Source organism: Bubalus bubalis, chromosome 5 (genome assembly GCF_019923935.1).
Source record: "Bubalus bubalis isolate 160015118507 breed Murrah chromosome 5, NDDB_SH_1, whole genome shotgun sequence".
Taxonomy (NCBI): Eukaryota; Metazoa; Chordata; class Mammalia; order Artiodactyla; family Bovidae; genus Bubalus; species Bubalus bubalis.
The window spans coordinates 79612054-79628933 of NC_059161.1; the positions used below are offsets into that span (position 1 = coordinate 79612054).

General features: G+C 40.8%; 2 protein-coding genes across 6 annotated transcripts in view; both read right to left on the minus strand.

The window, feature by feature from the left end:
• Positions 1-23: 23 nt before the first annotated feature.
• SNRPE (small nuclear ribonucleoprotein polypeptide E) lies at positions 24-6058 on the minus strand. The gene is made up of 5 exons (XM_006072390.3): positions 5908-6058; positions 5164-5190; positions 3638-3700; positions 2677-2755; positions 24-239 (listed from the first exon to the last, which is right to left on the minus strand). The coding sequence occupies exons 1-5, from the start codon at positions 5959-5961 to the stop codon at positions 184-186; spliced, it is 279 nt and encodes a 92-aa protein (XP_006072452.1). The 5' UTR covers positions 5962-6058; the 3' UTR covers positions 24-183.
• Positions 6059-14858: 8800 nt separating this feature from the next.
• The window catches only part of ZC3H11A (zinc finger CCCH-type containing 11A), a 45998-nt gene continuing 43976 nt past the window's right edge, over positions 14859-16880 (minus strand). For all 5 annotated transcript variants that reach the window (XM_025277656.2, XM_025277652.3, XM_044943324.1 and 2 more), the window contains one exon: positions 14859-16853. In XM_025277656.2, coding sequence (XP_025133441.1) covers positions 16595-16853 — 259 coding nt within the window. In that variant the 3' untranslated portion in view covers positions 14859-16594. The remainder of the gene's footprint in view (positions 16854-16880) is intronic.

The window sequence follows — 16880 nt, forward strand, 5'->3', positions numbered from 1 at the left end:
GGATAGAAAAAATAAGGTAAATATTTTGATAAAAACAGTCCCACAGCATTTATTGTCATCTGGTAATAACATAAGGGTGAGGAGAACAATATGAATACATGTTTTAGAACTACATCTCTAACAAAGGACACCTAAAAACAACCAACGGTATTGCCAAACAATTTCTCACTTCATCTGTCACTTCTAGTTGGAGACACTTTGGAGCAGAGTAATGTTATCTCCTTTTAGCATGATCCGACCTGCAACACAAAATTTAAAAAAAAAAAAAAAAAAAAAAGAAGCCATTAACAGTCACTCAGAAACTTTTAGCTTTAGAATTTTAGATCGTTCTTGAGTGATTCTAAAAATGCTTTCTCGTGTGTGAAATTATGTGACATGTTCCAATGTTGAAAGGCTGTGCATATCAGACCATATGCACTTTTCCAACAATAACCTAATGAAGGCAGAGAAATGTTATTTTATGAAAAGTACAGTATCTGCAGACTAAGTGAACTATCCCAACATTTCCTAAAGCTGATTTTACAGAAGCTGAGAAATGAATTTTTTAGGAACTGCAGCATACTATACAGAGAAGGCAATGGCACCCACTCCAGTACTCTTGCCTGGAAAATCCCATGGATGGAGGAGCCTGGTGGGCTGCAGTCCATGGGGTCGCTAAGAGTCGGACACGACTGAGCGACTTCACTTTCACTTTTTAGTTTCATGCATTGGAGAAGGCAATGGCAACCCACTCCAGTGTTCTTGCCTGGAGAATCCCAGGGACAGTGGAGCCTGGTGGGCTGCCATCTATGGGGTCGCACAGAGTCAGACACAACTGAAACGACTTAGCAGCAGCATACTATAACCTCATTCTTAAGAGTTCTTATAAGGATTTCATTCTGTGATATACAAACTTGTTTAAGTTTTACCTAACACTGTTTAAATCTGTTTGAGCAAAGGGCACTCTTCCTGAGAAATATCTACAAATATCTGCAGGAATATTGGTGTTCAATAGAACACTTTGAGAAATGTTAATCAACACCATCAGCAATTCCACAAGAAGTAATATTAACCTGTTTTACAGAGTTGATATTACCATGAGCAATCAATACTTTGCAAATAATTTATAAATAATGTCAGTAAGGTGAGCTTGCACTTCCTGATAAGACACGTTTATATTTGAAAAATCCAGGCTTTCAAAAAGCCTAGGCAGGAAGAAGCTAAGCAAAACATTATACCACTCTCAGAATCTACTTTGCACACAGCTAAGATAAGGCTCAAGAGAATTCTCAGGGACTGGAAAAAAGAGGCACTTGAAAACTACCACTTTTAAAAATACTAGTGAGCTGTCAATTGGGGCATTAAACAGTTAAAGACAAAATGCCTAAATAAACCTCAACTTAATGCAATTTTAACAGAAATTATTTAAGCCTTGAGGAAGCCATAAATCCTAAAGAACATGGGTCAAGAAACTGACTTCACTATTCAAATATTTTAAAATTTCTACTATGTGGCATGCACTAAGTACATTAGGGAGCAAAACAGAGAGGACTCATGCACTAGTGGAGCATGTGGTCCAGTGGCAGACATTAACAACCCCAATAATGAATGTTTTACTACAAATTCAGCACAGCATACCCTCCCTCCATCCCCACCCCAGGCAAAACAAAACCTAACCCTGGCAGCAAGTGGTATCTGACCTGAGCCCCAAAGACACAGGGGACAGCATACACAAAAATTTATGATGAGACAAAAGTGCAGATTCTAAGAATTGAAAGAAGTATGGATGATCCTCAGAAAATGAAGTACAGAGTGATACAAAATGAGCAGAGGGAGGTAAAGCCAGATCATGAAAGACTTTGAAGGATATATTAAAGATTTTCTTATCCTATGAGCAACAGGAAGCCACCAAAGGATTTCAAGCAAAGAGATAACAAATTCAGGCCAGTGTTTTAAAAAGATGACTGGAGTCTGTAGAGCAAATTGGAGTTGCAGAGAAATTTATTAGTAAACTGAATAGAACTGGTCCCATTTACTATGGCAGGAAAACACTAATATAGCTCTAAATAGTGTGTCAGGCATTGGAACTGAGTTTGATTCTGATATGCTAATTTTGAGGAGCCTTTGAGACATCCAAGTAGAAATACTGAAGAGGCTGAGAGAGGTCTAGGGCTACAAATGTACATTTGCAAGTCAACATATAAATATAACTGTTAGTGTAGTCTTGAGTACCTAGGAAATAACATTGAGTGACAGGAGGACTGAGAACAAAGACTTAAGCAACTCAAACATTTAATGGCTGGGTCCTAAAGAATGAATATATAGAAGTCTCAAAAAGGAACAACTAGTAATGAAAAGTGAAAAGCTAAAAAAAAAAAAAAAAAAAAAAAAAGAAAAGTGAAAATCTGACTACAGTATCACAGAGCCAAATGCCATTTAGAGCTCAATAAAATGGGGACCATTAGATTTAACACCATTAGTCTTTGGTAACCTTGGTGAAAGCTCTCAACTGGAGAGACAGAAGTAGAAATGGAGTGAGATAAACAATAAGTGGCAAAAGATGATTAAGAATATACTACTCTCCCAAATAATTTCTCAAATACAAACTAAATTTAAACATGAAATGAGTTGCAATTCATTCAATTCTGCAAGTGAATAAAAATTTCTATAATTCTTTAAAGCCATCTATATTCTTACCCAGTTGTTTTCTTGACTTTGTTTTAGAATGAATCTCTTCTGCGTCATCTAATACGAGGTTCATATACTCATCAAAACCCTAGAAAAATAAGTCAATTGACTGTCATCTTCATTTAAAATCATATCCAAACCGTTCTAAATTAATATGGCAATATATAAAAACACCACGTTCAGAAATTCATCTCTCCACTGACCTTCCAGCTGAAACACCACATCTCAAGCCTCTCCTTTTTTTTTTGGGAGGGGGGGTGCCCCACACAGCTTGCAGGATCTTAGTTCCCCAACCAGGAATTGAACCCAGGCCACAGTATTGAAAGCCTGGTATTGTAACTACTTTGCCACTAGGAAACTCCCTAAGTCTCTTTTTAAATAACGACAAAAGAGGGAATGTACTTCAAATTACTTCTGGAACTTTGGGGACTTTAGACTTCATTAACTATGCCAAAAAGTCATCATTCACATCTTTTATAACCTACTCAGTGCAGTGTGCGTACATATATTAATTTTCCCATGTTCCCACAAATACACTATCACTACCAACCACCGAGCTTGTTTTTTCAACTAACAAACAGGGAAGGGGAGATTACCGATGGAATCTACTACACGGTCTCAAAAGAAATACCAGACTCTTAGTATAACACTTATACACCCATATTTTCTTTCTTTAAAACATTATTTAAGTTACTCTGCTACCTTGGACATCCAGTTCTATTCAGGTATCACTAACCAAGAATTCTCATCTAATACCATTGTTTAAACATTTTATAAAATTAATTTTCCCTCTCTTTTGTGAATTACCTAATCCCTATTAAGTAGAACAATGAGACAAGGACAGTGAGTCCTGAAGGACTTTCTGTGGGTTGGGTCTTTGATTTTTTTGTATATTGCTCTGTTGGCCATCTTTTAGGAAATTTTTTTCTTTGAACAACAAGCTCTGAGGTAAAATATCCTGGGTACTTACAATGATACAGCCCTCTATCCGCATATTCACTTGCTCATAAAGCCACACCTGAATCCGCGATCTCTGAAATAATCAGAAAAACAGAAATGTTAAGAACTAAGTGAACAAAATCCAACCACTTTGGTCAAACAACAGACAAATATGGCTCCTAAAAAACTCTGACAAATAAAAGCCAAGACAAGTTACTTACCATGAAACATTCTCACTTAATAAATGTTACACTGGAACTAATAATATTCCTGTGTTTTTGAGACTCAATCATATTTCTGTTGCTTACAGTCTCTATATATTTAGAGTGAAAATTTGTGACAAGATAGTGAAAAGGGCTTCTTTCTTATCTGCCAGAGCAAACTCCAGCTGCAAGACAGTCTTCTCTAGCGTCTCAGTTTTCCACGTCTCACACCTAATAATCAGGAATGCGTAAGTCGTGTCCGACTCTTTGCAATCCCATGGGCTGTAGCCTGCCTCCTCTATCCAAGAGATGGAGTCTCCAGGCAAGAATACTGGAGTGCGTTGCCATGCCCTCCTCCAGGGGATCATCCTGACCCAGGGATGGAACCCGAGTCTCTTCTCATCTCCTGCACTGGCAGGCAGGTTCTTTACTACTAGTGCCACCTGGGAAGCCCTAATAACCAGGAGTGAGACCCTCAATTGCTGTGATTAAAAATTACAACGGCTTGAAATTAATGCTTTTCTATTACGTTGTCACATACTAAAATTTGTCAGAACCACAGGAAACACATTTTCTTTCAGGGATAAATACTCTGCTCTGCCAAGTCAAATTTTGAGTTGATAAAAATCCCTCCAAAGGAAAGGGAGTGAAAGGGTTTAGTGAAAGGGTTCACTAAATCCTCTGAACCTATCCCTCCAATCTTCCTTTTCCAGTGTCTTTTCTATCGATAAGTGTGTCTCCGCCTCCCAAAGTGCTTAGCACACCACCTTATGACCCAGTAAAAGCTGACTGAAATTTTCTTTCAGTGCCTCATCCTGAGGTGCCATGGAAAGGTTCCAATATTCTTGTCATAATGCCAAGGAAAGTACCAATACCCAAGTGCCACTATCATGTCAGCCAGTAATTATTTTTCAAAATTAGTAATTTTGGTCTTGCAAAGTAGTAACAACACAGTTCTTTGCATGCTTGGAGTTGGCATGGCTGTGTTAGGGGCTCAGTCATGACCAACTCTTTGAGACCCCATGGACTGTAGCTCTCCAGGCTCTTCTATCCATGGAATTCTCCAGGTAAGGATGCTGGAGTGGGTTGCCATTCCCTTCTCCAGGGGATCTTGCCCACCCAGGAATCCAAGCTGGGTCTCCTGCACTGCAGGAAGATTCTTTCCTGTCTGAGCCACCAGGGAAGCTCATGGCATGGCTACATACCATTTTGTCACATTAGAGCTTTCCTGGCACTCCTCCTCCTCAAATGCCCTCCCAATCTCCAGTTTCATTTTTTGACTCAAGAACAATGATACAAACAGCCAAATAAATTCACCTTTAACTTAAAAATAACAAAACAGACAACAACTTACATTTTGCAAGTATCTGAAGATGAGATTCTGCAGCAGGAGTTAAGGAAAAGGAAAACACACACACGCAAAGCATAGACTCTGCTCCCTGGAACTCGTTCAATCTACCCGCATCTCATTTTTCTGAACGCGAACTCTGTGCCTAGGCAAAGAAAGTGCCCAACTAGGTACCCACTGTTGCTGTTCAGTCGCTAGGTCCTGTCCCACTCTTGTGACCCCATGGACTGTAGCCCTCCAGGTTCCTCTGTCCATGGGACTTTACAGGCAAGAAGTCTGGGGTGGGCTGCCATTTCCTTCTCCATGGGATCTTCCCCACTCTGGGATCTAAATCCAGTCTCCCGCATCGGCAGACGGATTCTGAGCCACCTGGGAAGTCCAAACACCCATTAGGACATCACTAAATACTATAAAGGAACAGATCCCCACTCTCATCTTCCTGGAGTTTCTTCCGCGCCGAGGTCTCCCTCCCGGTGGAAAGCCTAACACCCGCTTTCAGTCAGTATATAATTAAAATCGTCGTCCCCGCTCACCCCACCACTACCACATTCTCCAGCGCAGGGTCTGCCCGAGCCCACCTCCCGCCCATAACTGGTTCTTCAACTCCCCGCGCTTTCTCCTAGCCTCGGCCGCCCCAGGGGCTCATGGGATGAGCGGCCGCACTCCGCTCCCTCGGGCCTACACCGTCTCCTCCTTCGCCCCTCATTTCCCGGCCCAAAGCTCCTACTGCTCACGCATTGAGCAGGATACGATGGGCTGCACCATCACCTTCTGCACCTTCTGGCCCTGGCCCCGATACGCCATGCTGGAAGCTCACAAGCACCACAATGTTCCACACTCTCTCTCAGAAAGCAACTTCCGGAACAACGAGCCGGAAGCGGAAGTGCGCGATGCTCAGGCGGCGACGTGGGCGGTTCCTGGGAAATACCTCTCTAGCCACAGGAGTCGATTATTTCGGTGCTCCAGAGCATCCCGGGGAGGCCGCACGGCGGCGACTCCCTTTCGGAAGGCGGGTTGGTCCTGCAGCGCCACCTGGAGGGAGGTTGGAGGGGGAGCGCGGCTTCGATTGTGCTGCGGCCGTGGCTGCCCATCGCGACTTCGCTTTTGAGTCGGTTTTATGAGCCGGATCTGGAGGAGGCAATGGCACCCCACTCCAGTGCTCTTGCCTGGAGAATCCCAGGGACGGGGGACCCTGGTGGGCTGCCGTCTATGGGGTCGCACAGAGTCGGACACGACTGAAGCGACTTAGCAGCAGCAGCAGCAGCATGAGCCGGATCGTTTCCCCGCGTACCTCCTCTGAAATGGTGTGGTTCAGTGGGTTTTTTTTAAGGCCTGCTTCTCTGGGATTTAGGCTTGACAGCCGCGTCGTGGTGGACAGGGTAGGGCCGCAAGAAGCCCAAACTCAGGGCTCCCGCAGCTGACACTCTGGGCCACAGACGATACGATTTCAAAGCCGGGTGCTGTGTTTGCTCCAGTAACTGATTCCACTCTCATCAGCTTTTTGGAGAGCTATTTGTTAGGTGGCAGCGGAGGATCAATGTTGAATGAAAACCCTAAAACCCTTGGCTCAAATCCTGCACGCTTATAGTGTGTGACCAAGAATGTTACTCACCCTTGCCCTGTCTTGGCTTAAGTTATTAACAAAATGGAGATAAAAATGTTCCTTCCTCGTGGGGTTAAAGATCCAATGACGAAGTAGTGTACGTGTGTACACATTAAGGTCTCAGCCTTCCAACATATCGTTTCCTGGGTAACACAGCTGGAGGGGAGGGGTCGGACTTGGTTAGGCTATATCCTGGGCTGCCGGCTGGCAGAACTTTCCTTTAATTGGAATACCCATTTTATAGATGAAGATACTGAAACTGAGAGTCGAAGGGACTCGTCCAAGGGGACAGCGCTTAGATTAGACACCACTTAGACACACTTTTGCAATTAGCAGAATCGTAACTTGTTTAACTGAGATTGTTACCAAACCAAACTTGGGTCTGCTCTGAGGAGGAGCAGTAAAGCCAAGCTGTTGACACTGGTTCCTGGTGAAGGACAGCCAGGGGAACAGGCAGCTCACCGTCAAAAGACCCAAACTCCCCGGTGACTTTTAGGAGAGGATCTTTAAAGACAAAGTAAGGGAGAAGGTTGAGGCTACATGATCAGCTCATGCACGATTCTCTCACTGGGTGGTTAGGTAACCAGCTGAGGTCACAGGGGTCAGTATTAAAGATCCTCAGGCCCCAGCCAGTCTGAAGGCTATGTGTTCATGGTCACGAGGTAGTTAACAGTTTTAGTACCTGCAAAACAACTCAAAGATATGGCTCAGGATATTATCTATAGCTCTTGACTCTGTTTCATGGCTAAACTATCGTTATTTTGTCTTGTTTGACTGTTTTCCTTTGTTTCTGCATTTTCTCACTTCTCTAATTAAATTTACTCTTAGACACTCAGGGAAGGCCTAGGAGGTTAAAGCTTTTCTATAAATAAGAGGAAAGGGATACAAAGGGGTCTGTCACCTGGAAGGCCCCACAGAGTCCTGGCTCAGTTTTAAGATCTTCTGTTTAAAGAGGATAATAGTAATAACAACCTCATAAAAATGTGAGATCAAAGGACATGAAAGTAATTTTTTAAAAGGACCTAGAAAACACATGGAAAAGTTGAAATTTGCTGAATTTGAAGACAGTGTGAATAGAACACACCAGTATACCTGTCTGATCTCAGATGCAGAAATGCTTAGCTACTTGTTTTTACATTTTCCTATTTCTGAAGGCACGATTCCTAACTTTTAAGGATTGATCTTTACAACCAGTTGACTCATATAACTCATGAGAAGAGATTTACTTTTTCTTAGTGATTTTGCCATTTTCCATTTAAATCTTTGATCCATCTAGAATTTATACCAGTATATCCTAGAACTGATACAACTTTAAAGTTTCTAGGTGGCTATCCACTTGTCCATCACTATTACAAAAAAAAATAAAATAACCCTTTGTTCCTCATTCAATTTTAAATGCCACATTTATAGTATATCAAGTGTGTGTGTGTAGGTATGTGTTTTTATGTATAGAGTTTATATTTTGTTCAGTTGATCTTAGTGTCTATTTAGACTAGTTATCACTGTTATTTTTATTTGGCAGGACAAAAAGTTCATAGAATTTTCCTAGTTATTTTTGTTTTTCCTTAAAACTTTAGAATAAACTTACCTAATTTTAAAAAGTCCTGTTGGTACTTTTACTGTGATTACATTAAACCTAGAACAACTTAGAATTAATTTTTTAAAATCTAAGTACATGGTGGCTATTTGTTCAAATTTTGAGTCTTTGAGAAATTTTTAGTTTTTTTTCCCTGGAATCTGCCTGCAATGAAGGAGATTCAGATTCAATCCCTGGGTGGGGAAGATTCCCTGGAGGAGGAAATGGCAACTCACTCCAGTATTCTTGCCTGGAAAATCCCATGGACAGAGGCACTAGTGGGCTAGTCCATGGGGTCGCAGAGAGTTGGATATGACTGAGTTCACAGGCATTAGTTTTCTTTAGTTTTCATTTCTTTGTAGTTCATCTAGTTTAATCATAGATAGTTCATCTCTCTTGTTCTGAAAATTTGTATTTTACTCATTTGTATGCTCTAATTGGTTTTGAAAAGTAATACATTCAATTATATAAAAATTATATACTTTTCCATGAATAAAAAGCTATCAAAATAAGCAAAATGAGAAGATCTGGGAAAAGTATGTTTATACTACATCAAACAAATGGGTAATTTTACTAATACCTAAAAAAAAATTACTGTGTAAGAAATGTTACAAAGGTTAATGGCTTAAAACAGCTGTTTTTAAAAAAAATTTGTGACCTTAGTGGGTCAAGAGTTTGGATAGGGGTCAGCTGGGTGATTTTTCTGCTTCAGAAGGTGTATCTAAGGATTTGGCATGTGTATTTGGAAGGCTGGCCCCACCTGAATCAGCCTCCATGTCTATGTAGCCTCGGGGCCTCACCACATGATCTCTCTGGCCGTGAGGTATGCTTTATTATATGGGGGCTCAAGGCTCTGAGAAGCCAAGACTGAAGCTAACGGTACCCTGAAAGGCCAGGTCGAGAACTAGTATAATGTTCACCCCCCAAGCCAGATTCAAGGGCTGGAAAAACAGAGTCCATCTCTCTCTCTCTCTTTTTTTTGGCTGTGCCAGTCTTAGCTGTGGCATGCAGGATCTAGTTCCCTGACCAGGGATTGAACCCAGGCCCCCTGCATTGGCAGCTGGGAGTCTTGGCCACTGGACCACCAGGGAAGTCCCTAAAGCCCACTTTAAAGAAGTGTGTTAAAGAATTTGCAGCCATTTCTAATCTGACACAAAGACCCAAAATAAAAATTGGCAATTTTAGCAAACAAAATACAAATTTCTTCAAACATATGAAAAGAGGTTCAACTTCACTCATTAGAAAAGAAATGCAAACTAAACTACCAAGAAGTTGTTTTCCCGGACTAGGCTACCAAAGATCAAAAAGTGGTGGCAATATAAATTATTAAGCTCCACTTCCAGATATTTAATCATACAAATAAACTTACATATGTGATATAATCATTGCAGCATTGTTTTAAAATACCAAGATGGGAAACAACCTAAATGTCTATCAATAGGAATTAGCTCAAATATTGCATGTTCATAGAATGTAATACCATGTATGCAATTATAGTAAAAATTGAAGATCTTGGTGTCCTCATATGAAAAGATATCTAATATACAGTAAGATAAAAAGTAAGCTACGATGTATCTGAGGTTTACTTCAAAATAATTTAGCAGAGCCAGCAAAGCTGGATCTCAGATGGGGCAAGCCTAAGGAGCAAAATTTAAGTCATCTCACTTGCATGCGCAACCACAACTCTGAGAGTGAGCACTCCCTTAAATTATGCCCACTCTGCTCACCTAACTCTAGCCCTAGTCCTGGGGGCCAGAACAGGGGGTGGAGAGCTCGTATGGGTATAGGTGAAACAGGATTTGTCATCAATTTGTAATTCATAATTTAAGACTGTTCATGATATAATAAAAAGCAAGATGATATGTTTTATATATAATATTAGAGAGAAATATATTTGCTTATATGAACCTAAAATCTCTCTAGAATACCTGAGAAACAGAACTGGTCTTGGGGAAGCAGGGAGCTGGGGCAGGAGCAGGGAGGACTTTTGCTGTTTACCCTTATATACATTTTGAATTTTGAAACTTGTGAATGAATTTATCACTGGTTCAATGAACTTATCAGTGAAAAGTACTATGGCACATTTGTTTCCTTTTGTGTGTTCTAACTAGTCATGATGTTCTTGTAAAATCTGAAGTTTTCAGGTATCTGCAAATCAACTGGCCCACAGAGACATAAAGTTAAAAAAAAAAAAAAAAAGAATATCCTTTCTCTCAGTTTAAAGTTCTTGCATCTCAACCAGAAGACTCACAGCTTGCTGAACGAAGCATGACAAAGAATGGGGTTGGGAAGAGATAGGGGCAGTCTAGCAAAGATCAATAGCCTCTGAAATGGGTCAAGAACTTTTTCGTTCATTCAGCAGGATTTATTGAATGCTTTCCGTTATGACCTGAAGTGTGGCCCTCAAAATTCATGTATTGAAGCTATGCCCAGTACCTCTAGAATGTGACTACTTAGAAATGGGTCCTTAAAGTGGAAATTCAGGTATATGAGGTCATATGGGTGGGCTTTTCTGGTGGCTCAGCTGTTAAAGAACTCATCTACCAGTACAGGAGATTCAAGAGTTGTGGGTTTGAGCCCTGGATTGGGAAGATCCCCCCGAGAAGGAAATGGTAAACTGCTCCAATATTCTTCCCTGGAAAATTCCATGGACAGACGAGTCATGGGGTTGCAAAGAGAGCGTATGCACACACCCATGGGTGGGCCCTAATCCAAGGTCACTATTGTCCTTCTACAGAGAGTAAAACAGACACGTGGGACTTCCCTGGTGGTCCAGTGGTTAAGAATCCACCTGCCAATGCAGGGGACTGGAGTCTGATCTCTGGGTTGGGAAGACTCCACATGTCATGCGGCAGCTAAGACCATGTGCCCCAACTACTGAAGCCCATGGGCTCTAGAGCCAAAGCTCTGCAGCAAGAGAAGCCATGGCAAGAAGCCCTCGTACGACTGCAGAGTGGCCCCTGCTTGCTGAACCTAGAGAACACCCACACTCAGCAACGAGGATCCAGCACAGCCATAAATAAGTATAAATAAAAGCCACAGACATGGGCATAGAGGGAAGACTATGCCTCATATGAGGACACAGTGAGAAGGGGGCCATCTGCAAGCCAGAGAGAAAGGCCTCAGAAGAAACCAAACTAGCCAACACCATGATGGTGGGATTCTTAGCCTCCAGAATGTGAGAAAATACCTTTCTGTTGTTTAAGCCACCCAGGCTGTGGCATTCTTCTCAGAGCCAGATCGGTACTGGGTGCTGAGAATATATAGGTTAGTATATCTATCTGAAGCAGTGCATATTCTGCTGAGGAAGATGGACAGGTACTTTCAAAACAATGAAGATTAAACAAAGTATGTGCCTAGAAGACAGGCACCAGACCCCAGTTTGGGAGAGGGAGAGCAGGGTATAGGGAGAGGTAATCCGCAAGTCGTATAGTATGTAGGAGTTAGCAGAAAAAAAGATGAGAAGAGAGAAGATAGCATTAACAAAGGTAAACAGTGACATTAGTGTACAAGGGAAGTCAACTGCCAGTAGTTTTACACGTGTAGAGCGTGAAGGGTGAATGATGGAAGAGGCTAGTACAACAGGGCCTTGCATGCTGTGCTAAGGCCTTGAGTTTAATTTTGGAGGGAAGAGGAAGGCACATGAGGATTTTATGAGCAGACTGACTCCAATTCACATTTAAAATAGATCCTTCTTTAAAAAAAAAAAAAAAGTTTATTCTTTGGCCAAGAACAGCTGTCAGCAATCTGAGCAAGAATAAGACCAGACAGACTCGGAGACTACCAACGGGATGATCAGGTCATTAAAAACAAACATTAGCTGCTCAAATTTTTGGCTTTGTTTACAGCTCAAATCATCTCCTTTACTAAACTATACAAAATTCCAGATCTAATATCGCAAGGAAACCTGCTCTGACCAGTCTGGAACTCACTGATTTCTCATCATCCTCTCTATAAATGTTTGTGTGCTCGGTTGCTCAGTGGTGTCTGACTCTGCGTCCCTATGGATTGTAGCCTGCCAGGCTCCTCTGTTTATCGAATTTTCCAGGCAATAATACTGCCATTTCCTACTCCAGGGGATCTTCCTGAACCAGAGATTGAACACACATCTTTTGCATCTCCAGCATTGGCTGGTGGATTCTTTACCACTGCATCACCTGGGAACCATCTATAGATAGCATCATCCGTTTAATACTTATACCCATTTCATTCCTGTTACTTTTTCCTTAAAAGTATTTCAAAGCTGGGGTTTGCTTCCTAAATTCTCTGTCCTTAGCGGCCAGCAGTGTTTAATGAGGTAAGAATTTGTGTTCTAATTTGAGCCTCTTCAAGGGAGGGTAGTCTAAAATACTTCTGTGGCAGTTATGCCAATGTATTTCTTTCACATTTCCTCCATTTTTCTAAACTTGACTATCTTCCTTGACCTCTCAAGCCAAATAAGTGAACTCATTAACAAATACACCTACCAGGGAAGGGATCCTTCTATTTTTCTCTTTTCCCTTGAAGCTTCTCTTCCTCCATCCAATGCCTTATCTCAGTCATTTGTCTATTCAGCAAACAGTCGAATTTTCTTTGGCCACGGCATGCAGAATCTCAGTTCCCTGACCAGGGATCAAACCTGTGCCTGCTGCAGTGGAAGTGTGTAGTGAATTTATGAAGCAAACCCCAGCTTTGAAATACTTTTAAGGAAAAAGTAACAGGAATGAAATGGGTTTAAGTATTAAATGGATGATGCCATCTATAGATGGTTCCCAGATGGTGTACGTAGTCTCAACCACTGGACCACCAGGAAGTCCTACAATGATCTTTTACTGGAGCATTTTTCCACCTCTGCATTCTCAACGTTGGGTGAGTTTACCCTTCATCTTAACAGGCTGTTGTCTTCCTATCTGAAGACAAATCAGTCACAGACTCTAGAACAAAAAGCCAGGAACACGCATTACTGAGTTTTAGCCCACTATTTGCTCATTCCCACTGATTCCAATGCAGCAACACCTTCCCAGTCATATCCAAGCAAACTTTACTAATGGGCCCACTTAGTGATTCCTATTTTTAAAAATACATGTTTTTTTTTTTTTTTAAGCCTGAAAAGAATGGAGCCACCTTGGGCTTTTGCCTATTTGGGTAAAAACATAAATTCTTAATTGCTGTTATTTGGGGCCATTTTTATACTCTGACCCTTTTATTGTAAAATGTTAAGAAAATATTAAGTATTTTTGCATTGATGCCTGTAGCTTTATTTCAAAAATTCAACGAGTTTAGAGAATTATTAATATGGTCAGATGTATAACCTGTGGATACTAACATATATTTATTCAGCAGCTTTCAAAGATCTGATTTAAGCAAGTTCTTGAAAGGTTCAACAAATCAAACCCAACTGCACATAAAAATATACTTTCTTATTGTTATATCTGAAAATACTGATTTTGACACTACAGTGGGGATAAAAAGCAGTAATCTTCCAATGCAGTATAGGATTAGTGTCGAAATAGATATGTGAATTCACAGGCACGTAAGAAGTACTCAGTACATCTCAGTACACGTTAGCTAGTTTATTTTAAAGAACTGCAGAAATAGTCTGGCAAAATGAAGCCACAATTTTCGAAAAGGATCATAAAACTTTGATCAGTATGGAGAATAAGCTTTATTTCTGAAACTGTATCTAAACACTGACCACAGACTGGCCATGAGGAACATAAACTATGTTCTGGCCACATGAGAGAGGGCCGCTGGAATTTGAGGTTAAGGCCAGAACTTTGAGGGATCATTTATTGACACAAACACACAAGCTGCACATTATTCTGAAATCTCTGGCTACTGCCAAATTGTACATTTGGACCTTTTTCCTGTTGAAATTGAAAACCATCATCACTCAAAACTGAATATGCCATCTTTTGCTTTCTGTGAAAAGTTGATTCAACTTGTTGGGGAAAACTTATAGACTATGTGGAAAAATTTATGTTGTGTGTGTGCTCAGTCATGTCTCTGCAACCTTGTGGATGCTGGCCCAGCAGGCTCATCTGTCCATTCAATTTTCCAGGCAGAACACTGGAGCAGGTTGTGACTTCCTGTTCCAGGGGATCTTCCCAACCCAGGCACTGACTGGCAGGCGATTCTTTACCACTGTGCCATCTCAGAAGGCCTATATTCTTTGGTGGTTAACAAACTTATGTGTATTTCCATAACAAAAAACTGGACTTCCCTGAACTAAAAATTTCATATATGCTTTCATGCTTGAAAATTCTAAATTGTTGAAGCCATCTGAGATCGCTTCTAAACCCCTTCTTTTTTAAAAGAATTAATGACATTACTTGAGTTAGAATAATAATGGGTAAGAATCACTGTCAGAAAAAAATCCTCACATGTGGGAAGTTTGGCAGCATATCCTTGTAAAAGGTTTCGAAAGACAAATAGAATCTGTGAGATTGGATCACGTACACAAAGGTTCAACAACATTCTAATTGAGCCTCTACTGAGGCAGATCTCAGCCCGAAGTGATGTATGACTACTTAACTCACAACATCAAGACATTCCTACACCAGTTTTATTTAAAACACAAATAAGTATTTATCTTGCTGTAATGGCAAACTGTTCAAATAATGGTGAACATGAATCACTAACACAAGGCTTTAAATATGAAACAAAATTTTTTTTTTTAAAGCAAAAGAATAAAGGTTATATACAAAAGGTACCTGGAATCTACAAGCCGATTCCAAAAATGAAATGAGTAGAAAATCTGTGGTGAAACCAGAACATTTCACCCCTGCTTTGGAGAAGGGCTATTAGACAACATTCAGTCAGCTGAAGATGGACTGGTAGATAAGTATCTATACATAAATTTCAAGTCATTTTTGCTTGTGTAGAATCATCCAGATCTTCCCAAGACTGAATTGGGCAGTCCTGTGGCTTTCTTCCTTTTCATATTCCCAACAAGGCTACATGAGGTTCAACTCTTGATGAGCCGCTTACAACAGCAGTTCCTTAGGAGCCAACATGACAGGTGGGTCAGATTTCCTTTTGAGAAACAAAACTGGCCACCTACAGCAAAGTATCAAAACGGGCAGGTCCTTTCCTCTTCCTTTTGATTATGTACAATATGTCTCCTTTCAAGACTATTATCCCCATCGTACTTGTTCCTTCACAAGTCTAAACCTTGAGGTGGTATGAAGGAGATCAACATCAAGAAAAGAAAACTCAATTCAGAAATGAAGAAAACCGGAAGGCATACAATACACCCCCAGAGCATCTCGGTAACTCCTGCTACAGTACAATTCCGGGTACTGCGGTAGTCCATGGATAAATAATGGCAGCTTGAGTGAGCTCGTTCTTCCCCCTCAGGTGGGTAAAGGGCACCAAATAAATACTGGGCAAGAGGAGTTTGCAAGGAGAATCAGAAATGAAAAAAAGTTAACCAATTTTTATCCCTGTGATAATACAACACTAGTAAGGAAGCAAGTACTAAAGAAGAGAAGGGACAACTTTCTTGCTAAAAAATAAATTCCTGTAATCATTATGTCACCATCTCTTTTTAAGAATCCAGGGAATCCCAGAAATAGAAAATTAGTTTCAGAGGACCCCTGAGGCACTTTAAAGCCTTAAAAAATTACAGTAATAATAAATTAGCTATTGCCCTTCAGAGGCTTACAGAGCAGAAGCATGAAAATCAGGTCCAAAAAGTTATGTCCAAATTACAGGTTTCCTGAGCTGCTCAGCTGTTTCTAAAAGCTTAGTTGAATTCTCCAAATACCTTTAAAAAGACATACAATTTAACACAGACTGAGTGGATTTTTTTTTTAGTGGTGGCATGAAATTTGGTCCTTAATGGTAGCAGCTGTCTTCACCCTTTACGAACTCAGGTTAACAAAAGGTACATTAAGACAATACATAAAAGAAATTATACAATAAACGGAAAAAAGGTAAAAACTGACAAACACCTCAAGGAGTCACTAAGTTTTCTTGCACCCTTTCACTTAGGTCTCCCGCTCAGTCTTTTTGTGGAGAGAGGGGTAAGACAGAACTTTTTTCTCAAAGATGCTGAACAATGGCATCAAATGGACAAAATGATTACCAAGGGATTTAAAAATCTGACCCCAAGGAATCCAGGACTCGTGGATAATTCAGACGTACACTTCTGATTTGGGGCAAATTCTAGACTAAAGAAATCATCATTTTGGTTAAATGTTATAATAGATGAAACTAAGTCCAGTTTTTTGGTGAGTTTTTTTGTTTGTTTTGCTTTAAATGTTCTACTACCACCTTCAGCTATCAATCATTTCTGATAGCTCAAGCAGAAGGTCATCTTCATCCTTCCCAGGATCCAGGTCAATCTCAGCTTCTAATTTGCCTCCTGAAATCTCCCATATTAGTTTCTCAAAATCATCCTCCATAGAAAGTGGGGGCTTTCCTGTTGAGGCAGAGCTGAGTCGGCGAGTTTTTGTGGCCATCTGGGATGAGGAAGGGCCAGATACTTCCGGGGGGGGAGGCTCTGAAGAGGACTGGGCTGGAGGCAGTACAAAACTGTAAGAAAAAAACCCCAAAGGTTAT

Excerpts from the sequence above, each read along its gene's own strand:
- SNRPE (XM_006072390.3), bottom strand. The coding sequence starts at position 5,961 with ATGGCGTATCGGGGCCAGGGCCAGAAGGTGCAGAAGGTGATGGTGCAG. Across the intron at positions 5,191-5,907 it reads AGGTGATGGTGCAGCCCATC|AATCTCATCTTCAGATACTT; the intron begins GTATCCTGCTCA and ends CTCCTGCTGCAG. Across the intron at positions 240-2,676 it reads AAAGTCAAGAAAACAACTGG|GTCGGATCATGCTAAAAGGA; the intron begins GTAAGAATATAG and ends TTTGTGTTGCAG.